The sequence below is a fragment of the Carcharodon carcharias genome, chromosome 17 (assembly GCF_017639515.1).
Source record: "Carcharodon carcharias isolate sCarCar2 chromosome 17, sCarCar2.pri, whole genome shotgun sequence".
Lineage (NCBI taxonomy): Eukaryota > Metazoa > Chordata > Chondrichthyes > Lamniformes > Lamnidae > Carcharodon > Carcharodon carcharias.
Genome location: NC_054483.1, coordinates 63,186,495 through 63,213,653, shown reverse-complemented (window position 1 = coordinate 63,213,653; position 27,159 = coordinate 63,186,495). Strand labels below are relative to the sequence as shown.

Here is a 27,159-nt window from a genome sequence, read left to right as displayed (position 1 = left end):
TTTACATACCAGTTTGAAGTTACATACGCCCTGGAGCAATAAAAGGTGTGAGAAAAATGACCACATGGCAACTTTCTAGAGACAAAATGCTCGCCATTGACTTCGGGAAAGGCAGCAGCAAGGGCCACCCCCATCGTTCACTTGAAACAAGCTGTGGGGGGCACATTTCAGCAGGAAAAGAGAGAGCTCGTTCCTCACAGATCCTTCCAGAATTTTGACTCTTCTCATGTAATCTGTGCCATAAATTCTGGTTAAAATGCGGGTTAGTGCACCTTTTATTGAAGGGCAGATATATGGGACAGGAGTGGTACGCTAGGATTTATATCGTGCGAATTAACACCAGTTAATGGGGACTGAATCTTTTATACAGGGAATTTTCTCAGGCATCATGCTCTGCCCAATCTGTTTAGGTCTGTACACATAAAGGTTGATTGGCCGGGATAATCCAATAAATGGGACGTTATCGTGGCATTCCTATTTAGCGGTTTTAAATGCGTTTTTACCAATATGTGTTCCACTTACCAGTAAGTATCGGCAACCTATGCCGACTGACCTTCGCAAAATCACGAGTAACTCGAGTTTTATTTTTAAGATCGCAGGGAGATTATTTTTCTATACGTTATGTGTAATTAAATCATAAATAGAACATGCTGTTCTGAAAGTTTGCCGACAATTTTTGCCCGTTATTTTACATTCTGAGGTGCTTCCAATACATTAAGTGCTGAAAAATACTGTGATTCTTTAGAAAACATAGCAGTAATAAGAATATAGAGAGCAGGGAGTAGGCTATTCGGCGATTCTAGGTAACTCTGGTATTCATTAGTACTGTGGCAGATGATCTACCTCAACGACACCTTCCCGCACTAAAATCGTGGCGATTGAATTTATAAATCGGGTGTGACCTTGATTTTTAGCCGTTAAATGTTACATTCAATATTTTACTTCCTCGTTTGCCAAACCGTAACGTTTTTGAACATCTTCTGCAGGCAGTGAGGACAATTCGCAACAACACCGCATTATGGATTCCCGTTCATACACAACAAAGATACCTGTACTTAAAGTAAAGCTGAATTGCTGAGCATTGTACCTGATTAATTAATCAGAATTTCTGGTTAAACAAACACCGTTTTCCGATGTTTAATTTGAAAAATCGTCTACACACCCCCAACATTTAGATTAAATTTCTTTCTGTCAGAAAAAGCTTGACTTTCTTTATATTTGGCGGTGAGCAGAGTTGTGCCTGCAGAAATCTCCAAATTGAGTTTAGTGGGGCTGGCCGGAGCGATGGGGGAGCGGTTAATGGGAAGCTCTGTCCAATCAGCAATGCATTCAGCCGCTGTTCCTATCCAGCCCACACTTGGTAACAGTGGGATCGCGGCTCTCAGACCCATTCACAGGGGAACTTACTGTTAGGGAGGTGAGTAAACATCGGGAACGATCTCTTCAGTTTGTCTTTTGAACTAACGATACATTTCACTAGTTTCCGCAACTTCTCCAGCATATTTTGTTTCACAATGCTTCTTTCGATGGGAAAACTGAAGTAACTAGAATAAACGTAACTAACCAATGTGAGACTGCGATAGTCAGGATGAAAATTGTACTGTGCGTTCACTTAGCAGGTCCTCATCAGTCACGTTTCGGATTACTTGTGGGGCGAGATTTTTCTCCAATTTATTTTTCCCCTTAAGCATTGAGACATGGCTTGTTTTGGATACTTTGATTCGATCCTTTCTGGTGCAACATTCCAGACAGGGTGGCTGACAGGTAAAATACTGGGAATCATAACTTTAAAATCAGGGTAAACAATGCTCCTTCATTTAGCATTTCTGTTCCTGCCTAACTTTTGATTGAAGTATGTCTCAGGGTTCCGTGTACGTTGTCACGTAACCTGCTCAAGGTTTTGCCTGCAAGGGGAAGGCGGCAATTTATACAGAACTTGCCCCCTCCCGCCGTTGTCAGTGCAAGTCTGCCCCAGTTAGCAAATCATTTCACTTTAAAACAATTCTCCACCAATACAAGTGCAAATGGAGGCAAGACTGAAACATGGACTTTAGCAGACTTGAATAGCTTAGATTTACGATGCAACCATACAAATTAGATTAATGAATAATTTATTGTGTGCCTTTACATTTCGGATTGAAGTACTATTTTTTTCTCTCGAAGGTTGGGTCTTTTTGAAATAGATAATCTTCGTCTCTCGCCCTCGGTCAGATTACCAAAGTGCGCTCGTTGCCTGGAATCCAGCCTTAAACCAGGACCCGATGATATGAAGCCCCTTTGGGTGTTACCCCTGTTTCTCTTCCTGCTGTGTTTCATCTCTCCTCCAGGAGAAGGGGCGAAAAGTGGAGATGACAACGAGCAGGTAAATAGACCGAGTAAAAGACGTAAAGGCAAATCCTTGCCTACCAAGGGAGCACTGACCACAAAAGAAAGTCATTCGTGTTCCTGGGATATCACTGGGGAGGAAGAGTTAACTCTTCAGGTCAGTTGCAGTTACCAAGGCGGCAGCTACTGGTGCAAATATTCAGGGAGGCCGCAGACTTGCCCCACTTACAACACTAAAGCCAGTCAGTACTGGAAACAGGTCATTGGCAAAGTGAGGAGAAAGAAACATGCCTGCGAGGGAGATAAAACCTTAAAGACGCGGATCTGCAAAAAGGGACCAACAGAATCGCAGTTGAAACTGAAGGAAAAGAGTTTGGACCCGGACAAGCGGGTGGACAAAGTTTATTACAAGGGGACTGGACGCAAGAAGGAGTTAATGAAAGAGCTAACCCAGAACAGCACGGTGTTGGACCAAGTTGACTCCACCGAGAAACCGCTTAAAAAGAATAGGAAAAAATCCAAAGCGTCGGAATCTATGAAAAGCAAGGAGTCCAGCGCATTGAGTGAAATGAATAATGATAATCCCGAGTTTCAGGAGGAGCTGTCCCAGGTTTACTGTGCTGAGAAGTGGCATTCGCTCTGTTCATTCTTCGTCAGCTTGTGGAATGGCTAGTTAAATACACACGCTTTCCTTACATTTAGCAGAACTAGTACGCAGTCTTAGGCGTGTCCATATGAAATATCTACTTACCCCAGTGTGATTAACATTCATTAATAAAGATCAGACAAAATGGAACTTCGGATCCAATTTCGGAATTTAAATGACTCTTCGTATACTAAACAGACTCACAGTACCAAGTGATGAAACGCTGTTAAATGGCGAGTTTTGAACGTTTATCTTTGTGGATTTAATCATTTAACATTTAAATAACATGTTGTTTGCTTTGCATTTTTTACTTTATCCTGTAAAACTTAACATTAAAGATCAGTGAAAAGTCATTTGAGTTATTCTGCTTGGTTGCTTTAACTTTGGAACACGTGATGTAGAGCATTTGCATTAGGGAATGGAGGTGTTAGAAACATGTGGAGCTGGAACAAAAACAAAAATTGCTGGAAAAACTCAGCAGGTCTGACAGCAACTGTGGAGAGAAAGACAGAGTTAACATTTCGAGTCCAAGAGTTAAAGTTTTGAGTCCATATGATCAACCTGCTGAGTTTTTCCAGCAATTTTTGTTTTTGTTTCAGATTTCCAGCATCTGCATTATTTTGCTTTTATCTATGTGGAGCTGTAGTTACCTGCTAGCCTGAGCGATAACTCAGGTGAGATGGAACGTGGAAACGAATTAATTTATTAAATAATATTTAACCCTTGCCCATTACCTATTCTATTTTTGTGTTTAATGCTTATATGTGAAAGATTGACTTATATTTTATGGGTATCTAATGCACAATTGAGCGCACAGCTAAGATAAACGGTCAATGCAGTGCCCTGTTGGAGAGCTTTCAGTGTTAGACTGTCAGTATGAGGAGGATATATATCAGTCAAGCAGAAACAAGGGAAGGTTTAGTCGTGCCCAGTGTGAGTATTATTTCACCTCTCTTCTATTTTTACTTAGTTCTGTTGAAGAGTCATACGGACTCGAAACGTTAACTGCGTTCCTCTCCGCAGATGCTGTCAGACCTACTGAGTTTTTCCAGGTATTTTTATTTTTGTTTCAGTGTGAGTACTCGTTGCCTAGAACAGCGTTCCTAATTTCAGCAGAAGCTTAGCAGCAACTTTATCATCACTTTTTGAGTCGATGCAAATGCCTTTGGCTGCGCATTGACCATATGAAGGAGATACAAAACCAGGAGCTGCATCCTGACCTGGCTTCCGAACTTACTGGTAGGAAATCTCTCACCATCTGGGCTTTGGTTGGATGTGTTGTAAATCCAGATTTTGAAGGAGTCAGGATTAAGTATTCCTTCTGACATCTCGGAAACTTTTGCTGAAAAAATAATGGTGTCTGAGTCCAAAACTTGCGGTGAGGAAGAGATATACCCCGTGTGTTACAACTCATCACAAGTTACTAGCCACTTTGTGCTGCTCCACCTTTGGCTTTGTGAAAGTGACACCTCACGCATAACTTTCCGGTGATTTTCATGTAATTCCTGCGTTTGCACGTTAATTCACAGAAAGATAAGTCAGCAAGAGCACACTTTTAATTGTTAATTGATGATTGCTACTGATTAATCAATAAAAACAATGGGTTTTTTTGTGATGTTTTTACATAGTAAAACACTCCGGGGTGCTTCGTAGGAGCGTTAGCAAACAAAGTTTGACACTGAGCTACATGAGAAGATTTCAGCTCAGATGATTACAGAATTAGGTTTTAAGAAACATCTTAAAGGAGGGAAAAGAGAAGCAGAAAGGCTTAGGAAGGGAATTCCAGAACCTCGTACCCAGGCAGCTGAAGCATGGTTGCCAATGATGAAATAATTGTAATTAGCGATTCACAAGGGGCCAGAATTAGGGGAGCACAACAATCTCAGAGAGTTGTCGGGCTGGACAAAGTTACAGAGCTAGGGAGAGGCAAGGCTATGAAAGGATTATGAAACAAGGGTGAGCGTTTTAAAATTGAAACGTTGCCAGACTGGAAGGTCAGTGAGCATAGGAGTGATAGGTGAACAGGATTTGGTATGTGTTAGCTATGGCCAACAGAGTTTTGGATGCATTGAAGTTTATGAAGGGCAAAAGACCAGCGGGAAAGCAGGAGAGCATTGGAATAGTCAAGTCTGGAGCTAACAAAGGCAAGAGGAGACAGTGACGTATTGGTAATATTGCTGGACTAGTAATCCAGAGACCCAGGCTAATGCTCTGGGGCCATGGGTTCACATCCCACCATTATTAAATTTGGAATATAATGCAAGTCTCAGTAATGGTGACCATGGCAACTATCATTAATTGTTATAAAAACCCATTTGGTTCACTAATGAAATCTGCTGTCCTTGCATGTGACTCCAGACCCACAGTAATGTGGTTGACTCTTAATTACCCTCTGAAGTGGGCCACATAGTTAAGGGCAATTAGGGATGAGCAACAAATACAAGGAAAAATAAGTGTGAGAGTTTCAGTAGAAGATGAGCTGAGGCAGGGATGGAGATTGGTAATGTTATGGAAGTGGAAATAGGTTGTCTTGCCCAGAAAGTTGTGAGAGTAGAGTCTCATTCCTTTGGATTGTGTATTGTTGCATTTTTTTAAAATGTCAAATTTAGAATTTACATTCTTTTCTTTCTGTCTCATTTTTCTTTTTCTCTTCCTTCTCAGTCCTACCTCCAGTTATTTCTTAATCCTTTAATCTCATTGATTAAGGAAAAACACTATCCCATTGTTCATCAAGATCACATGTCCTCATCATGTTCTCCTCATAAAGTGGTGCCCATAGGCAGTAAAACTTGCTGCTAACATCAGTGTCAACAAAATACTGTACTTCATGAGCATCAGTTCAATATATAAAAATTGTAAGAGGTTGAGAGGGTGAAATTCAAGCAGCTTACGAACATTATCAGAAATGAGTGTCACATCTTTAAATTTGCCTCCAGCTTTTCTTATTCTGCCAAAAAGCACTCTGGATCTTGTTCTATTGGTGTTTCTCAATCAAGATTGGGGTTTATGTCTCATACATTTTATATTAGTTTTCCCTTTGTCAATTGCTACTGTATTTTTTTCATGTGGCAATATATCAGATGACAGAGTTTTTAGTACATAATACCACATTAGTTTTCTTCTGATGAGGACAAAGTACTTCAACTAAAAAATAACACGATCTTTACTAGGTTATAATACTATGTAGGCATTTGGTAAATGCAAGGCATGATAGCAGAATTGGGATTTCAATAAATTGTCTTATTTTCTATACTTCTCTTAAAAAGCACATTAGGTGTGTGACCTTGGCCTTCTCTCATCTGCCTGTGCAAGTTAATAATAGTCAGAAGCTGCCCTCAGATTCGGTGTTTTAGTTTTCATAGGTACATAAAAGCAAATATGTGTCACAGCTTTAGCTGAAAGAATAGAAAATAATGTAAGCCTGTGAATTCTCAATCTAGTTTGTACTTTTAATTTAATGATTTTTTTAAAATTATGTGCCCGATACATAGTCATAGAATCCAATTATTTACTGGGTTACAGTGGTAAGCTATCAACCTGAACCTTACAAAGCATGCACATGTCACCTAAAGTCAAAGGATGAAAGTATTGTTGCACAATAAAACCTACTTATAAAACTGAAGTGCAAAATTTTAACTTATACCATGAAAATACCAATTGGTTATTATATGCTAATATTGTTTCATAATGAGAAGCCATGAGTTCATTTATTAGCATTGCCAGCAATTGATATCCTGTCTCAGAGGATCACAGCGAAGGATGGTGCACTCGATAGAGAATGAGTTAGTGACAAAACCACAGCTGTATAATTCAAGAGAGAAATAGAGAGACAATATATGAGACAGAAGCAGACTAAGGAAAAACATTTGGCATTATGGAGCTCCCAGGCTAAGAAGAGTCCTTGTTATGCTGCCCAGTATAAATGTGCAGCATTTCTGTTCAATAGTGTAATATTTATTATATACGCAAGACTGAAACACTACAAGCAATTGGTTAAAGAGCAATTATGTGTGAGACAACAGCTTGCCTGCTAATGACATTCTAAAACAGTGAATGACATCAATGGGCAATAAAACTGAGACTGTGGCCTAATGATGTCGAGGCAAAGGATATAGCCTGCACAAGAAGATAAACTGACTCCTATTAAAGAATAAACCTATATCAATACTGACCAAAATTTTTATAATGGAAGGAAAACCTGAGAGATTCAAAGGTGACCTTGATGTTGTTTCATTTTCAGGCATTAGAACACGTGGTTACTACAGGAACAACTGAATCAGCAGTTTATTGCTTTAATCTGCACAATGCACTCAATATTTGTATTATGGCGAGCTTGGGGAAGAAAGTTTCTATATGATTGGGAAAATAATGGCAATGCAAGCTTTCATTAGCTCATGGACTGGCTCTGAGAAAAGATTTTGAAAATGATGGTAACTATTATTTTAAAGGAAGAATGTGGATTTATATAGTGGTTATCATATCTTCGAGCTATTCCAAAGCACTTTGCAGCCAATAATAATGAATTAGTTTTGAAATGCCAAGAGATCTTTTACATCAGCTTGAACAAGCAGGTTTAACATCTCACCTGAAAAGCAACACTTCGAACAGTGCAGCTTTCTGTCAATACTGCGCTCAAGTCCTAGAATGGGACTTCTTGACATAACTGGGCCAAATCGTAAATTATTTTGCATTTATCCATTTAAAGGCATTTATTATAGAATGGATAAACGACTTGCATTTATACCATGGGTTTAAATAGAAGAAATGTTCCGCTGTGCCTCACATTGGAGACTGCTGGCAGTGACAATACCTTGAAGGACTGCAGTGAAGACCAGGGCATCAATGGGCAAGGGACTGCACAGGAGGGAACAGTAAAGAGTAGAAATGCAGTCATTATTCCATAGTTAGGGGGACAGAGAGGCATTTCTGTAACTATGATCCTGAGTTCCGCATGGTATATTACCTCCCTGGTGCAAGGGTAGAGGACATCACAAAGAGAGTACAGAATATTCTACCAGACAAAAAGAATGAGCCACAAGTTGTGGTACACATAGGTACCAACCACATGGAGTGGACAGTTATTGAGGTGCTGCAGACAAATTTTCAGGAGCAAGGGAAGAAGTTAGAAACTCAAAAGCATAATGTCTGGATTACTCCCACACATTAACGAGTGTAGAAATAGAAAGATAGGGAGGATCAATGTGTGGCTTGAGACATGGTACAGGAGGGATGGCTTCAGATGCTTTGGGGATTGGGAAAGTTCTGGGAAAGAAGGCATCTATTTATAAAGAGAGGTTGCACCTTACTCTCTGGACCAATGCTTTCGTGTGGAAATCCACTAGTGTGGTTGGGAAGGTTTAAACTAAATTTGCAAATGTTGGCCACCAGCATATAGAACTAGAAAGCAGGATTAAGGTGCATAACGTGAGATTGTTGGATAGTTCTAGAGAAGGAACAAGTACCATTTTAGACAGGAAAGAACTAAAAAGGTCCATGAGGAACACAAAGACAGGCTTAAATTGCATGTATGTAAAAGCAGCAAATATGGTGAATAAAGTTGGTGAGCTGCAAACATAAACAGCCATGTGGGAATATGATGTCGTAGCAATAACGGAAATGTGGCTTAAAAATAATGAGGACTAAGTACCTAATACTGAAGGATACAAAGTGTTCAATAAGGTAGGGAAGTGCTAAAGGAAGGTGGGAGCAGTTCAGATTAGGGAGATATTGTAGAGTCGGAAAAAGGGGATGTCGTTGAGGGGGCAAGGACAGAATCCACTTGGTTACAGTTGAGAAACAAGAAGGAAATGATCACTCTACTGGGCGAGTATTCTACAGGCTCCCAAATAGTGAAAGAGTGTGATAGAAGAGCAAAACTGTAGGGAAGCAAGAACTTCAGAGTGGTGTTACTGGGATACTTCACCCAAATATCAATGGGGATTATGTTAGAGTGAAGGGTAAGGGGGGGGGGGTGGAATTTCTGAAATTTGTTCAGGAGATCTTCCTCGGCCAGTATGTTCTTGGTCCAACTAGGAAGGAGGCATTGCTGGATCTGGTGCTAGGGAATGATGTGGACCAAGTGTCTGTGGGAGAACGCTTGGGTAAGAGTGATCTTTAGATCTTTATATTGTAAGGTTATATTAGCAGTGGTGAAGAGCAAGGAACATTCTATAGTAGCATTTCTAAACTGAAAGAGTGCTAATTTCAATGGGGTAAAAGGGGACCTAGCCAGGGTAAAATGGATTCAAAGTTTGACAGGAGAAACTGTAAGGAATAATGGGTGATCTTTAAGGAGGAGATGTTTAAGGTACAGGTTAGGTACATTCCAACAAGGGTGAAATGTAGAGGAATCAAGCCTGGGCTCCTTGGGTGACAAGAGAAATAGAGAATATGATGAAACTAGCAAAAAGAGGGTGCAGGTTGCATGTCTGGTGAATTCTTCAATCAAGAATCAGGCCAAATACAGTAAGTTGAGAAGGCAAGTGAAGAAGGAAATAAGAGTGAATATGGGAATAAAATGCCAGTTAATATAAAAGAGAACCCAAAAATCTTCTACCGGCATGTACATAATAAGTGGGTAGTAAGAGGTGGGCTGGGTCCAATGAGTGAGATATCTGCTCTTCTTCCCTTGATAAGGGGAGTTGCCAAAGGATTGGAGGGTGTCAATTTCAATAAATTTTTATTCCAAAAAGCTGTACAGACATTTCTAGTAACTACAGGCTGGTCAGTTTAACCTCAGTGGAAACCATAATCAGAGAAAAAAATTAACAGGCGCTTAGAGAGGTTTGAGTTCATTATGGAAAGCCAGGATGGATTTGTAAGAGGCAGATTGTTCTCGATTAATCAAATTTTTTGATGAAGTAACTTAGATGGTTGTTGAAGGGAGAGCAATGGATGTTGTCTACATGGATTTTAAGGAAAGGTTTGGCAAAGTACCAAAAAAGGGCTGGTTAGCAAGGGTAGGAGGGTTAGTGTGAGCTGGGATAAAAAATTGGCTTATAGACAGAAAACAGCAAGTTCTGGTAAATTATTACCTTCGAGACTGGAGGATGGTAGGCAGTGGTTCCTCAAGATTCAGTGCTTGGACCACTGCTTTTTTAAGTATATTTAAATGGTTTGGATATTGGAATACAGTAACATTTCAAAATTTGCCGTTGATACCAAATTTGGAGGTGTGACAAACAGTGAGAATGATACCATTCAACTGCAACAGGTCAAAGATGGGCTAGCAGGATGGGCAAACAAGTGAAAGATGGAATTTAATGCTGAGAATTGTGAGGTGATGCATTTTATCATAAGGGATAGGGAGAGGCAATATAGATATAATGGCACAATTCTAAAGAGGATGCAGGGACATACAGGCCTGAGTGCTTATGTGGATAGATCTTTGAATGGAGCAAAAGATATTAAGAGAGTATTTAACAGAACACATGTAACCTTGGGTTTCATAACTTCCCTGCTTTTTATTTTATTTATGATGAACCTTTATAAAGGTCTGGTTAGGCCACAACTGGCTGGGTCATATATAAATATATGAGCATATGAATTAGGAGCAGGAGTAGGCCACTTGGCCCCTCAAGCCTGCTCTGCCATTCAATAAGATCATAGCTGATCTGGTTTTAACCTTGACTCTACATTCCCACCTACTCCTGGTAACATTGTCAAGAATCCAACTACCTCTGCCTTAAAAATATACAAAGGCTCTACTTCCACTGCCTTTTGATGAAGACATTCCAAATACTCACAACCCTCTGAGAGAAAACATTTCTCCTCATCTCTGTCTTAAATGGGCAACCTTTTATCTTTAAACAGTGACCCTTAGTTCTAGAGTATTGTGTATAGCTCTGGGCACCACACCTTAGGAATGATGTGAGGCCCTTGAGAATGGTTCCATGCATGAGGGATTTTAGCTACAAGATTAGGCTGAAAAAGCTAGTGTTGTTCTCCTTGGAGCAAAGGACATTGAGGAGAGATTCGATCAAGGTTTAGATAAGGTAGGCAAAGAAAAGTTGTTCCAATTAGCTAATGGTCCAATGACTAGGGGACATAGGTTTAAAATTTTGGGTAAGGGATGCTAGTGGATGTGGGGAAGAATTTTTTTTGCACAGCAAGTGGTATTGACCTGGCATTTGTTATCCATGAAGTGGTGGAAGCAAAGACGATCAATCATTTCTAAAGGAAATTGGACAGCCATTGGAGAGTGATAAACTTGCAGGACTACGGGGATAGAGAGGAGGGATTGGGACTGAGTAGATTGATCTACAGAGATCTAGCATGGACCTGATAGGCTGAATGGCTTCCTTCCATGTGATAGTGACTGTGTTTCTCAATGACAAGGGGTAATCAGAAAAGAAATGAACCCTGAACCAAAGGAGGAGATATTCGGAGTAATGATCTAAAGTTTAGTCAGAGTGGTGGGTTTTAAGGAGGGCCTCAAATGAGGAAAGGAAGTGAAGCAGTTGGGGCAGTGGTGCTAAGGGAGTGGATTTCAGAGCATGAAATCTACAACTCTAGAAGTGACCCAATGAAATAGATTACTTTCCCAGTGCACTTTCTCTTCAAACTCCTCTCAAAATGGTCATTTGCAGGGCTGCTTGAGAGAAAGGTATAAAATGAAGATTATTTAAAAAGGTATATTGGAAAAATATCTGAAATGAGGGAGGATCCTAACTTATTCCTGTAAGTAAGTCAATGTCAGAGATCATACTTTCCAGTCAAGTTGTCTTGCCCCCAAAATGGGAAACAATCTGAATACATGCTATTCTAATAATGTACCAAAACACAAGGTAAGTGCAGCTCAAACAACACCCATTAAGCTCATCACCATCTAAAATAAAGCAGCCAATTTAATTGGGACCCCGTCCAATACCTTAACATTCATTCATTCCACCACTGGTGAACCATGGCAGCAGTGTGTATTATCTTCAAGTCACATTGCAGCAAAGCTTCTAAGACATCACCCTCCAAATCGACAATCTAAAAGAACAAGGGCTGCAGGCACTTGGGAACACCACTATCTGCAGTTCCTCTCCATGTAACACACTTGGAGCTATATCGCGGCTCCTTAACTGTTGCTGTTCCTGCACCACATGGATTGCAGCAGTTCAAGAAAACAACTCACCCCACTTTCCTAAAAGCAATTAGGGATGAGCAACAAATGCTGACCTTGCCAGGAATATCCACATCCCATTAACAAATTAAAATGGCTATTAATCTATAATGCATCACAATGATAAGGAGAATGATTAATTTCCGACTTAAGTTTATTTTGTGCCACAACACCATTAATTAGCTGGCTTCCTCACTCATCTGCCCAAATGATCAAAGAACTGGCATAAGATTCCTTTGTAGCTGCTGTAGAGTGTCTGACTCGTGTGCAAATCAAGGCTGTTCATGAAAGTACACACTTTTTAAATGTAAACCTACTATTCCAAATCTTTGGAGAGCATGTATTTCTAATTAAAACTTGCAACAGGAATTTCAAAGAATTAAAACATGCACCCAAGTCTTTTCGAGGGGGTGGTCAAGATCTTGAACCATTGCACTCTGGCACTGCTGACTACAGTTGTTATTTCTATACCCCCTCCTGCCACACCCAAAATGACAAAAAGCAGGGTATTATCCTGTCTAGGTAGCTAAGGAAACCATATTGGCTGAGTGGACATTAACAAATACTTTATACAGTGTGCAAAACAACTTAATAAATATTCATTTCCAGGCAATTTGGCTAATGTGCAGATGCAGCTCCAGCTTCCCATATATTTGGCAGTGGCTTTTAACTTGTTTTAATCTCCAAAGCTTTTCCCATTTACTTTGCAGTTCAGCCACTAAGCTTATTTGGATTTTCCTTCTGCCTTTTATTGTAAACTGTTTGAGTAGGGCCTCAGCATTATTACTGAGGAGCCTGACAATGCTCCCATTTTTCCAGCATTATTTATCCATATGTGCACATCCCTTTACCTCTGAAATATCTGTTAGATCAACACAGACAAGTACAACTTCTTTTCAAATGAGTTCTGATTAATTTTTTGTTCAATGAATACAGGAGGTTTAGGATTCCATTTATGTTAAGTTAATGCACACCTTATTTTTAAAAATTGTAAACTTTAAAATGTGATGGAAATATGTCTAAAGCTGCACATCACAGATCTCTTTTTAATTTGTGCCAATTTTCTCCCTTTCCCTCTTCTGTGTTTGGAACAGTTCCACAGACACTGACTTTTCTCTGGTCACACTCGGTCAGCTCGCTTTTGCTTATGAAAACTAACAGGAATGTAAAATATTCACTCGTCCTATTGCTGGTTCTGCTTCTCACCTATAGTTCCAATCCTTATCACACATTGATGATAATATTTTTGTGTGAATTATTTGGAAGGCAGCTGGAGAATAAATGTAATGCTGTACTTTTCTTAGGATTTCAAATTAAGTGCTTAATTTTCGCTTTAGGGAAGGAGCATGCTTCCCAGGGCCTTCAGTGTGCAAGTCTCATTCCCATACAGTATAGTGAAAAAGCATGGGGGAAATTAATTTTGCTTTCATTATAATCCCCTGAAACCAATGTAAATTTGCTTTAGGATTCTTTTCTGAGATAAATGATCATTAGGAGAAAATTCTAGAAATTGACGGAACTGTCATTCTGAGCATGTCAGAAACAAAGTGTGGAATTAATTTTTAAATCCTTAATGTCAAGTTCCAGATATTATCAAATGTTTAATTTATACATCAGATTAGAAAGCTTAGCCCTGACAGACGGGGCAGAGTTTTACGCCCCATAGGCGGGTGCGTACCCAACCTGATCAAGCATAAAATACCACACGATAATGTCGGGTGAATGTCCTGATGTCATGGTGCACTCAGCTATATTTCGGTTAGTGGGCATGAGCGGGTGCTGGAGTTGCGCCCGTCATTAATTAAGAGGCCACTTAAATCCATTGAAAGTCAATTGACAGTGATTTTTCATTGCCCGTGCAATTTTGCGCTTGTTTTATGGACAAAACACGCAGGTGGCCAGCCGACAATTTCAGAAACCTCATCCATGGGTGCGATAAAAGGGTCAACAGCATTGCCAGTGTCAGTGATAGGGAGTTTGGTATATAGTTTGCTGCTGGTAACTTATTGGTGTCAGGAAGATATAATAATGTTATTGGAATTTATTGTAAAATAGTGGTATATGTGTCTATATGTGTCTGCCTCTGTGTGTGTGTGAGACTTAATTGGATTGAAGGCAGCTGGTCTGAAGGCTTTGATGTAAACACGGGGGAAGTTCAGAATGTAAGGTGTAAAAGGACATTTGCATTTTAAAATAAACCCGACTAGATTGTTTTCAAAAGAGGGAGTGAAATATTACACCTAGCCAGGTGAAGTTAAGAAACAGTGGGCAGAATTTTCTGCCTGTCAGGTGGGTGGAGCTGGAGTGGCTGCGGGCGGGTGCGGACCCAAATGACACCCACGATCGGGGCCCTGCCGCCATTTTGCAGGAGTGGGCCAATTAAGGCCCACCCAGCATATTTGCCGACTCCCGTGGATAGCGGGAGTGTGCGGGTTGCGGCAGGTGTGCACAGACCACCGGGTCCAATGGCAATTCGGCAGTTTGTTTAAAAGAAGGCCTGGCAGCCTCCTGTAGGCTGCTCACAATTGCCACTTCGAGGTCACACCGCAGGGGGCCAGCTGAGCAGGCCAGGCTAGAGGGAAGGGCAGAGGAGTAGGCCAGGCTGCAGGTTCTGCCACAGGAGCAGGGCAGGCTGCAGGGTAGGCCAGTGGGGGCCAATGTGCCCCTCACTTTTCTGATGACTGCCTTGCTGCCCTCCTCGAGGATGTGACAGCACGGCAGGAGGTGCTGGTCCCCCAAGATGAGAGGAGGAGGCCCCCCCCACATGACCAAAAGTGCCTAGGAGGAGGTAGCGGAGGTGGTGAGCTCCCGCAACATGGTGCGGCGCACCTGGATCCATTGCTGTAAGCGCTTCAATGACTTGATGCGCTCTGGAAGGGTGAGTACCATGTTGGTGTTGGGCATTTAACCGAGCAGGTAGCCTTAGCCTTTGAGGCACCCCCCCCCCCACAACAAGTCTTACTGTCGTGACTGCATCGAATCATGTTGGGCATTTCTCGTACGCTGGGTGGGCAAGCAGAAAGTGCCCATGCTTAGGTCAGTCTGAGTGGTTCATGAGGAGATGGATTCTACTGCGCACCACGTGTTGCTCTTAGTCACACATGACTAGTCTGGAGGCAACCTGCAGGAGATGCAGCTAGGTGCATATTCAGAACTCCAACAGGTGTCCTATTCATGGTGACGAGATTGTGGAAGGGGAGCCTCAAGGTGTCGTGGCCAAGAACCATCTGCTCCCCTCGACGCTTCACCTAGTTGCACCTCCTTGCTATGGGAGCTAAGACCGTGTGTGTCCTAAAGTGATGTACGCAGCATGTGTCCAAGGTGGCTGTTGGGGGGGTTGGTAGCAGGCGTGCTATCTTTGTGTGAGTGATAAGCAGTAGCAGGGAGAGGAGGCACTGGAGGCCTGAAATGGGGTGCGGGATGCGCGTGCAGAGTACATGTGTGAATACCGCAATGAATGGTCTTCCCTGTTTTTCAGGAGAAAGATGCTCACAACGCGTTTGAGCGTTTGCCGACTGGAGGTGGCCAGGACCAGCTCATGATTTTAACCTACTTCAAACAGGAGGTCTTGGAACTTGAGAGGCGCCATACGCCCAGGTCAACTGGTGTCAGTGAGGCTGGGGTGGAACGGCCAGGTATTTGAGGCCAACAGTGAGATCCGCAATGACACAGTGTGGACAGCTGATCGGGAGACACCGCAAGATCACCCACTGAGCCCTGGAAGGAGCCAGAGGAATAGAAGTTGAGGGCAACTGTGAGCTTCAGAGCCACTAGCATGGGGTGTCCTCCTACACAGATAGGGGAGATCTCAGGGCCAATCATCTGACAGATGTAGTTGATTGGCTCCCTTGAGAGATGAAGCCTCCTTTGGCACTGCACATCAGACATATTGAGGCAGCTGCTTCGCCACCTGTATACCCTAACAGCAGGATAGTGGTGTCTTCTATGACCATTTCCACCTTGGACAACCTCTTGGCCCTGCACCCCTTGTGCCTGTACTCCCAAGGGTGGCTCCCCTGGAGCCCGAACGTGCACTCCTGGCCTCCTCAGAGGAGCTGCCTCCAGTGGACATGTCAGAACCCATAACCAGGCTAAGGGGAGGCCTCCGGAAAGCTGCAGGCCCGATAAAGATTACTGACTGCAGACTGCTGACCTGAAAGATCAAAGTACAGAGAAAGCTGCTGGAATTCATTCTGAACTGCTGCAGATCACACAGGCAAGTTTAAAAAACTTTCCACAGTAAATACTTCACAGACCAGATTGACAACCCCACTGAGCCCACTTATCCTGCCCATGGATGAGGTTCATTAAAAAGTCTCTTACCCGCCTGCCCATTGCACCCGTGCACCAACCCGAAGATCACACGGGCACCTGAAAATCACAATCAACTAACGATTTAAAGACTTTAACTAACTTGTTAATTAATGACGGGTGCACGTTGAACTTCATTGTGTGCCTGCCCAGTGAAATATCGCGATGGCGCGTGGTGACATCGGGATGCTCGCCCTACGTCACCGCGCGTCATTTTACATGCTGATGTGCCGGGACCACCCCCGCGCCCCCCCCCCCCCCCCACCCCTCCCACCACCACCCATCAAACAGAAAATTCTGCCCAGTGTGTTTATTTTTCCCAAAGATTACTGGTAAAATTAATACCATGATCACTTTTTATGATCAGGGAGGTAAAGTCCAAAAACATAGTGAAACAATGGGTATTTGCATTCAAAGGAGAAAATGTGTCTAAAGGAGAGCAGGCCGTGTGTAAGGGCAGGCATTTCAAGAACTAACAAGTGTGTAAAGCCTTCAGCATCTAGGCCTCAAGCTGCTGTTTTCAAAGAACTGAAGTTAAGAAAACTCATTTTGAATTTGACTGGTTCAGGGTATCATGTTTCTTTACCTGGGTCTTTTAAAATTTGTGTGCCTTACTGTTGCCTTAGTGAAAGTGTAACTGGGAGTCAGATTAAGTCGGGGAATTTTATGTTACCTTAGTAGTAATTTATTCATCTATGTATGTGTTTAAAGTCATTTCTCTTATAAAACTAGATTAAATATTTATTAATAAAAACCTATAAGGCTTGGTGTTTTTATTGCTACTGAATTCAAGGCTTGCTTCTCAAAATTTATACAAATTGCAAAACAAGTTGGGGCAGTTGTTTCAAGTTTCCCTTTGGGATTTGAACAACTCAGCATCCACCATCAGCTGTGCCATAACATAGTTGGAGGCTCTTTGTGGGATTTCTTTGAAATTCCTTGGTTGGGTTGGAGCTGGTAAAGCACTTTGAATTCAGGAGTTGGTGAGAGGGTTTTTGAAGTGGTGGGACTGCAATATGGCTTTGGCAGTTGCTCAGACTTGTCTGGGAGATGAAGTTATGACTTTGGCTAGTTTACAAAAGTTAAGTCAATGGAGAATAAATTACAATTGGGGTTACCTGCAGGGGCTAAGAAAGAATTTAAAGTTGGAGGTGACACTTGTGAGTCACAGCTGGTGGTAATGAGACTTCAGTTAGAAATGAAGAAGCTTGAACTTGAACAAACAAAGGAAATGAAAAAAACTTGAGCTAGAGGCAGCAGAAAAGGAAAGGACAGAAAAGGAAAAGGAAGGGGCATTTCCTAGGGAGCAAGTGGAAAGGCAGGAGGAAGAAAGGAAGCAGGAACTGGAAATCCAGGCAAGAGAGAAGGATAAAGAAAGAGAGGCAAGTGAAAGAGAGAAGGGAAGGGAAAGAGAGAAGGAAAGAGAGCATACCAGTTTCAAAGGCTGGAAGTTAAAAAAGAGATCTCAGGTTCTAAGGAAAGTTCCGATGAGGAAAAAACCTTTAATCTAAAACCCAATGGGGAGATGTTTAAATTTGTACACACCCTTCCAAAGTTTGAGGAAACAGATGTGGAAGCATTCTTTATTTCATTTGCGAAGATAGCTAAACAAATGAAATGGCCACAGGAAAACTGGACATTGTTGTTACAATCCAGGTTGGTGGGTAGAGCACAAGAGCTTTATGCTTCACTGTCAGAAGAAATGTCAGTGGATTATGATGTGGTTTCAAAAAAAAAGGCTATTTTGAGTGCAATATGAATTGGTTCCTGGGGCATACAGGCAGAAATTTAGGAATACGAGAAAACAGCCTAGGCAAACTTATATTGAGTTTCAAAGAGTAAAACAAAGTGATTTTGACCTGTGAATACAGACATTAAAGATAGATACAACACATGCAGCTGTCAGAGAAGTAACTATTTTGGAATAATTTAAAGGTAAAATTCCTTCAGTAGTGAGAACTCAAAGCTATAGAGCCATACAGGTCCACAGCACAGAAAAAGGCCTCTCAGCCCATCAAGTCTGCGCTGGTCAAACAAGTACCGAACTATTCTAATGCCATTTTCCATCACTAGGCCCATAGCCTTGTATGCCATGGCATCGCAAGTGCACATCCAAATACTTCTTAAATGTTATGAGGGTTTCTGCCTCTACAACCCTTTCAGGCAGTGAGTTCCAGATTCCCACCTCCCTCTGGGTGAAAAAATCCTTCCTCACATCCCCTCTAAACATCCTGCTCCTTACTTTATATCTATGCTCCGTGGTTATTCATCCCTCTACCAAGGGGACAAGTTCCTTCCTGTCTACCTTATCTATGTCCCTCATAATTTTAGACACCTCAATCATGTCCCCTCTCAATCTCCTCTGCCCAAGGAAAATAACCCCAGACTATCTAATCTCTCCTCAGAACTAAAACTCTCCGGTCCAGGCAACATCCTGATAAATCTCCTCTGCACTCTCTGCAGTGCAATCACATCCTTCTTATAATGCAGATTCCTAACTACATGCAATACTCTAACAGTGGCCTAACCAGTGTTTTATACAATTCCAGCATAACCTCCCCGGTCTTATATTCTATGCCTCAGCTAATAAAGGCAAGTATCCCATATCCCTTCTTAACCACCTTATCTATCTGTCCCACTGCCTAAGGGACCAGTGGACATGTACATCAAGGTCCCTCTGATCCTCGGTACTTCCTAGAGTCCTACCATTCACAGTGTATTCCTGTGCCTTGTTTGGCCTGCCCATCTCACACTTTCCGGATTAAATTCCATTTGCCACTGATCAGCCCATCTGACCAGCCAATCTGACCAGCCAGTCTATATCCTCCTGTAATCTAAGGCTATCATCCTCACTCTTTACCATCCCACCAATTTTCGTGTCATCTGCGAACTTACTGATCAACCCTCCCACATTCAAGTCTAAATTGTTTAGATATACCACAAACAGCAAGGGACCCAACACTGATCCCTGTGGAACACCACTGGACACAGGCAGCCAGTTACAAAAACACACCTTGACCATCACCCTCTGCTTCCTGCCACTCAGCCAATCCTGGATACCATGGACTCTTATCTTCATTTGGATACAGAAATGAAACTCTGAGGATGCCTCATGAAATTCCAATGGGGAGACATTTAGGCATTAGGAAGGCACAAAAGCATTTTTATTCACCTGGATTGCATAGGGGTATTGTCAATTTCTGTAGAACACATCACACATATCAGGTGATAGGGAAACTACAAGCAGTGATTAAGCTGGCACCTTTAATTACAATTCCAGCATTTGAAGAACCTTTTACTAGCATCATAATTGATTGTGTGGGATCCCTCCCTAAGACTAAAAGTGGAAATCAGTACTTAGTGACAATAATGGATATGTCTACCAAGTTACCTGAAGCAATACTTTTGAGAAACATTACAACAAATAGAATTGTAGAAGAGTTAACTACATTTTTAACAAGATATGGTTTACCTAAGGCAATACAATGAGATCAGGGTTCAAAGTTCATGTCACAGCTGTATAAGGAAGTAATGAACAGTTTGGGGGTAAAACAATTTAATTTAACAGCTTATCATCCTGAATCACAAGGGACTTTGGGAAAATGGTGTAAAGAACATATCCTTTTATTTTTCTCTATTTCTGTTGGACTGTGGATTTAAAACTACAATGGCTACAGTTTGAAAGACATGTCTGCTGGAATAGGATGAGAGATATATACGATGTTGCAGTTCTGGAACAGAGTGTGGCATGAAGGACAGGATGGTGTAGGAAAGGAGTCCTGGACCAAGGGGGCTGTCTGACAACAGTATTTTAATTGGCTCTTGACCAGGTGACCAGGTTTTGTGTGGTAGCAGTGCAGCAGAAAGCTTCTGGACTGCAAAGAGAAAACATTTGAAATCTCTTTTCCTCATATCTATGTAACCTGCTTTCTCTCTGAGGAAATCCCTGCAAATAGGTAAAGGGGAAACTGCTGTTAGAGACATTGAAAAGCCAGATCTTTACCAGTGAACTAAAGATTGAAAGTGCTGGAAGACCACCTCATGTCACCAACAAAGAACTGAAAGGAACTTGGAAGACAGCGTTCCAAATCAACCCATCCAATTCTGTACTCCAGATTTTTGTTATTTAACTATTTTATCCTGACCCTTAAAATCCATGGTTTGTGTGTCTTATTTGTCTGGGCGCATGCATGTGTGTGTAGGGATTTAAGAAGGGTTAGAGTTTAAGTTGTAGTGTTAGAAGTTACCAGCTCATATTTCTTTCTTTTGCCACGGGTTAAAGACAATTTGTTCAATAAACAGTTATTTACTTATTAAGTTTACAAACCTGGTGCTCGTATTCTGTTAACCTAAATTAAACAGTTTGGTAGAATTGGGAACATCTGGTGGTTTGGTCAAACTTTTCACATTTGTCACAGCTTGGGGAACATTGGAGCTTGATATTACAGCACACTATCCCCAGTGAGTCGTGACAAAGGCACCAAACTCTAAAAACTATTATGAGGGCATGTAGTCAGAATTATCTACAGGATTGGGTTAGGGGAATTCCATTCTTGTTGTTTGCTATTAGGGATGCTCTTAATGCATTGACTGGTTTTAGCCCTATTGAACTAATTTATGGTCATGAGGTGAGAGAATCACTGAAATTGATTCATGAGAAATTGGTAGGTCAAAATTCAGAAACTACTTTCCTGGATTATGTACCAAACTTCAGCGAGAGACTGGACAGGGCATGTGAGTTAGCTAGGGAACATTTAAAGATATCACAGCAATTGATGAAAATGAAAGCAGACAGGAAAGCTGTAGCTCGTAGTTTTGTTGCTGGAGAGAAAGTATTTGTTCTGTTACCAGTACTGGGTGACTCATTAAAGATAAGATTTAGTAGGCCTTACAGGATTGAATAGAAACCAAGTGATGTAAATTATTTAATAAATACTCCAGGTAGAAGAAAGAAGCAGAGGGTGTGTCATGTAAATATGCTTAAAAAGTGCTTGGACAGGGAAGAGGACCAAAAGGAGGTGTTAATGATGGTAGATAATGAGAAAGAAGTAGAAATGCAGGATTCTGAAATTGATTTTCCTCTAATCAAATTGGAAAATGAGGGGATACTTGAAAATTTAAATGCAATATTGAGTTACCTTCCAGACAAGTGCCAAAGTGATTTGGAAAAACTACTGCAGTCACACCAAGATATCTGTGGAAATAAGCTGGGAAGGACAAATTTAGCTATACATGACGTGTCTGTAGAGGTATCAATTTCGCTAAGGCAACATCCTTATGGATTAAATACAGCAAAGTTATTGCAAGTACAGAAAGAAATTGAATTAATGTTTCAAAATGATATCATTGAGATTAGTTGCAGTAACTGGAGTTCGCCAATTGTACTGGTACCAAAACCTGATGGAGCACAAAGACTGTGTGTGGACTATCAAAAGGTGAATGTGGTGACAAAAGCGGATTCATACCCTATATCATGGTTGGAAAATTGTACTGAGAAAGTGGGACAGTCAAAATTTATCACAGATTGACTTGCTAAAAGGATATTGGCAAGTACCGTTATCAGAGAGAGCAAAGGAGATATAGGCTTTTGTGATGCCAGATGGGCTATATCAGTTTAATGTCATGCCATTTGGTATGAATAATGCACCTGCAACATTTCAAAGACTGAAAAACAAATTAATTGCAGTTGTGTTTTGGTTGATATTGATGACTTGATAGTTTTCAGTCAGACCTGGGAGGAATATTTAAAGCATTTGAAAGAATTATTTACTCGATTAGAAGAAGCTAATTTGGTGATGAACTTGGCTAAAAGTGAATTTGAAAAGTGCAAGTTCCATATCCGAGAGATGTGAAAGTCAAGGTTATTGTGGATTTCCCTGTGCCTACAACAAAACAAGAAGTTTTGAGATTTCTGGGCATGAGTAGGTTATATCAGAAATTTGTACCAAATTTTAGCCAAGTGGTTGCTCCACTGTCTGAACTATCAAAAAAGAACAAGAAGTTTCAATGGACACAGGAGTGTCAGAAAGCATTTGACGGTGTGAAAACTATTAACCACGATGCCAGTCTTGGCAGTACTGAATTACATGAAGCAATTTAATTGGCCATTGAAGCAAGTGATCGAGGCATTGGGGCCGTACTGTTAAAGAAGATGACAATGGAATTGAAAAGCCCATAGGGTATTTGTCATGGAAGTTGAATGAATGTACAACAGAGAAGATATTCAATAATCAAAAAGGAGACTTTGGGTTTGGTGTTAGCATTGCAGCATTTTGAGATTTATGTTGCAAACAATTCATCAGAAACAATTGTTTATGCAGACCACAGCCCTTTAAAGTTTCTGGACAAATTTCAAGACAAAAGCACAAGGCTATTCAGATGGAGTTTATTACTGCAACCTTTTAATATACAGATTATACATGTAGTGGGACAAGAAAGTCTGATTGCAGATGCATTATCAAGAGTTGGAACTTAAAGGGAAAATTGGATATTTAAAACCTGGATACTGAACTGAAATGATTTCTGTTGACGTGAAGGATTTGTGTATGTATCATTATGTTAATGCATGCATCTGGTAATATAATAGTGTAAGTATATAGATATGTATAGGAGATAGTATAAGATGGGTCAATAAAAATGAAGCTGTCTTTTTACGTTATGACGGTTCATTTTTTAATAAGGAGGAGGATGTCAGGAAGATATAATGTTATTGTAATTTATTGTAAAATAGTGGTATATGTGTTTGACTGAGAGTATGAGAGACTTAATTGGACCAAAGGCAGCCAGTCTGAAGGCTTTGATATAAACAAGGTAAGTGCCACGGAAAATGGAGTGAACACTCAGACCCAGGAGGTTTGTATCAGAAGCCTTTAGTGAATCGTGATATCACGGAGAGCCCAGCAGCATACAACGGGGCTAGCCGGCACTCTGAGGAAGCATCAGAGTACACACATAGTTATAGAAAAAGCGTGCTTAACAGAGGTCATGCAAATTACAAAAGCTGCTTGATCCTTAGTAATTAGTAACATTGAAATTTTATCCTTGGCATGCATACAATTGTTCTGTCTTAGTTTATAATTATGCAAAAACCTTGAGTAGTTACACAAAACCTTGAGTAGCCCATCTGATGACTAGTCATCTGGACAGACAACAGCTAGCATGACTAGGCCCTGTCTCATGTGCTGATAACAGACATCCTAACTTTGTTTCAAGGACTCTTGGTAGTTTGTTTATGATACTTGTTTTTCTTCCTTCACAATAGCTGACAGCGCAGGTTTGTCTGCTACTGGTGCAAGGAGACTTCATTGTAATATTCCACTATGGTTTAACCACTTAACCCTTTGTTATCCTGTAGATGTATTTTATTCTCCCACAGTAAGCATGCGGGAAGTTTAGAATGTAAGGTGTAAAAGGACATTTGCATTTTAAAATAAACCCGACTAGATTGTTTTCAAAAGAGGGAGTGAAATATTACACCTAGCCAGGTGAAGTTAAGAAACAGTGTGATTATTTTTCCCAAAGATTACTGGTAAAATTAATACTATGAGAAATTTTTATGATCAAGGAGGTAAAGTCCAAAAACATAGTGAAACAATGGACAGAATTTTGCCTTTGGTGTATGGGATCAGCGGGGGCAGGCGGGGGTATTCAGGAAGCCGACCGCCACCCACCATCGACAGTGCATCGCATCACGATTTTACACTGATAAGCCAATTAAGGCCTGCCCAGTGTGAAACATAGCTTGTCAATGAGCAAGAGGCTGCCAAAGGAGGACACTCAAGTCTGCACAATGGAATCTATTGCGGGTGAACACAGCAAGCAAGAAGGCAGGTCACTGGGGCAGTTGGCCCTGAGTTTCTCGGATGAGTGCCTCGCTGCCCTTCTGGAGGAAGTGGCAGCGAGGAGAGAAAGCTTCGTCCCCAGAGGTGGGAGGAGGAGGCCCACCCCCCCACCTCACCAAAAAGGCCTGGGAGGAGGTGGCATCCAGGATCAGCAGCCCCGATGTGGTGAGACACACATGGGTGCAGTGCTGGAAGTGCTTTAATGATCTCCTGCAATCGGGAAGGGTGAGTACTGTGTTGGCATGGGTCACTTTGCAGAACAGGTAAGAGCTGCCCATCCCCTGCCGTGGACCTCAGAGGTGTTAGTGCGTGAGTGGCAAATGTCAACGAAGCAGGATCTGGCCAAGAGCGTGAGCCCTGGTTACTTGGACTGAGTGCCTTGTGGCTCCAGGGTCACGAATGGGCTGAGCCCTGCGAGGTGTTCCTCAGGTGGGGTTGGCCAGGCTGCAATGGTGCTGCAGGTACAGGGTGGACTAATCCAAGCTCTTCTGTCCTTCCAGGAGAAAACATCCCATAACAATGCTGAGTGGTAGCAGATTGGTGAAGGACCCCCACACCTCCTCATCCTCATGCGGTACGAGCAGAAGGCCTTGGAGCTGGAGAGACTTGATCAAGGGGCTGCAGTCAGGTTGGGGTGCCAGAGGAAGGTAAGAGTGCCGTACACTGAGGTGAGAATGTCTGCTATTGCAACCATTCCAGTGTAGTCTCTATATTGATGTGAGCGTTGAATCTGGAATCCCCATTGATAATCGGAAGACGAGGGCACCATGATGCATATCTCCATCTCATCAGGGTACCAGGCGTGCACAGTAACAGTGTCATGATTTAAACTAATGACATATCCTTCTTCTCCCTTTTAGGGTCACCAGTAGGCAGCCGTCATGAGAGTGAAGGCCCACCCCTGACCCGAGGACCAGCATCCTCACCATACACCTACATCACACCCTGTCTGTCAAGCAGACACCAGTATCAGTATGCTTGGCTGACGTTAACGTGCTTTATTTAACACTCGAGCGGATCGGACGTGTGCCTGCCCGCCAAGCTAAAAATTCTGCCCAGTGGGTATTTGCATTCAAATGAGAAAACGTATAAAGGAGAGCAGGCTGTGTGTTAGGGTAGGCATTTTAATAACGAACAAGTGTGAAAAACCTTCAGCATCTAAGCCTCAAGCTATTGTTTTCAAGGAACTGAGGTTAAGAAAATTCACTTTTGAATTTGACTGTTCCAGGGTTCCATGGTTCTTTACATGGGTCTTTTTTAAAATCTATGCGTCTTACTGTTGCCTTAATGAAAGTATAACTGGGAGTAGATTAAGCCGGGGATTTAGAAGTTATCTTACCAGTAATTTATAAATCTATGTTTGCATTTAAAATCATTTCCGTTATTGGTGTCCCCAAGGCCCCTGGAGGATTCAGACCGTGTGATCCCTCCCAGGTATCAGGCAGCTTTCCGTTACCTTGGTAATGGGGATTGTGGTCTCCACTGGTGGCATTTCCTCTGAAGAAGAGAAAGAGAGGGGCGGAAGAGAGAGGAGGCCAGATGTCCCAATGTAGCTTCCAGGGAAAGGACCTGTGGAGGAAGAGGCACAGGCACAAGGGGCGCAGGGCCAGCAGGGAGTCTAAGGTGGAAGGGGCGCAGAAGATGCCACTATCCTGCTGCCAGGGTTTACAGGCGATGATGCAGCTACCTGAATATGTCTGAGATGCAATGCAGAATGACGCTTCGCCTCTCCAGGGAGAGTGACCTCCATTTGTCAGATGATTGGTCCTGAGATCAGCTCCGACTGTGTGGGTGGACACCCCATGCCAGTGGCTCTGAAGGTCACAGTGGCCCTCAACCTCTATGCCTCTGGCTCTTTGCAGGACTCAGTGGTGTATCAGCTGTCCACAGCTGCATCAAGCTGGTGACAGAAGCTCTGTTCAGACAGGTACTGACCTTTATCCTTTACCGTACAGACGAGGCCAGCCAGGCTGAGCAAGCCAGAGGCTTCACAGCAATCGCTGGGTTCCCCCGCGTTCAGGGTGCCATCGACTGCACACATGTGGCCATCAAGGTGCCAGTGAGTGAGCCCGGTGCCTTTGTCAGCAGGAAGGGATTCCACTCCATGAATGTGCAGATAGTGTGTGATCTCAGGGTGCAGATTCTGCCAGCCTGTGCAAGGTACCCAGGCAGCTCTCATGATGCTTACATCCTGAGACAATCCCAGGTGCCGGGGCTCTTCAGTGCCCCAGCTTGATTGGATGGATAGTTGCTGGGTGACAAGGACTATCCATTGAAAAAGTGGCTTATGATGCCTCTCCGCCACCCAAGAACAGAGGCAGAGCAGCATTACAATACAAGTCATGCCTCCAGAATGGAGGTGTTAGAGAGTACCATAGATCTTCTCAGATACCTTCTGATGCCTGGACTGTTCAGTGGGTGCAAAACAATACCTCCCAAAGTGGGTGTCACTGATAGTGGTTGCATGCTGCACTCTCCACAATCTAGCACTGGCAAGGGGGGACCCACTGGAGAAAGAGGATCTTGACGCAGCTCCACAGGCCACAGAGGATGAATCTAGTAGTGAGTTAGAAGAGGATCATGGTGAGGAGAACAGTGAGAGTATGGAGGCAGACTTCTGTATCCTTCAGGGAAGCAGGGACGCCTTGATCCAACGCTCCATCAGCTGGACTACCAAAGATCATCTTCAACCTCATGCCAGGGCTGCCACCTCCATCCCAGATGCCTGAAATGACCCTTTCATTTGAACCCAAGGTCCACTCAATGTTTGTGCAATAACCTATTCAGCCATTCATATCCAGCATTACATACTGGCATACTCTGCACCAGAAACAAAAAATGTGAAGCATATTCAGGCCATCAGAACCAAAGCAAATTTAATGTTATCATCACATTGACATCATTATGACATTACAATACTGGTGTTG

At 42.2% G+C, this 27,159-nt stretch overlaps 1 protein-coding gene across 1 annotated transcript; it reads left to right on the top strand.

Annotated features, from left to right (window-relative positions):
- Window positions 1-1,386: 1,386 nt before the first annotated feature.
- fgfbp3 (fibroblast growth factor binding protein 3) lies at window positions 1,387-3,104 on the top strand. Its single transcript, XM_041210322.1, has 2 exons — window positions 1,387-1,417; window positions 2,164-3,104. Exon 2 carries the CDS (start codon window positions 2,267-2,269, stop codon window positions 2,996-2,998), a length of 732 nt encoding a protein of 243 aa, XP_041066256.1. The 5' UTR covers window positions 1,387-1,417; window positions 2,164-2,266; the 3' UTR covers window positions 2,999-3,104.
- The last annotated feature ends 24,055 nt before the right edge of the window (window positions 3,105-27,159 follow it).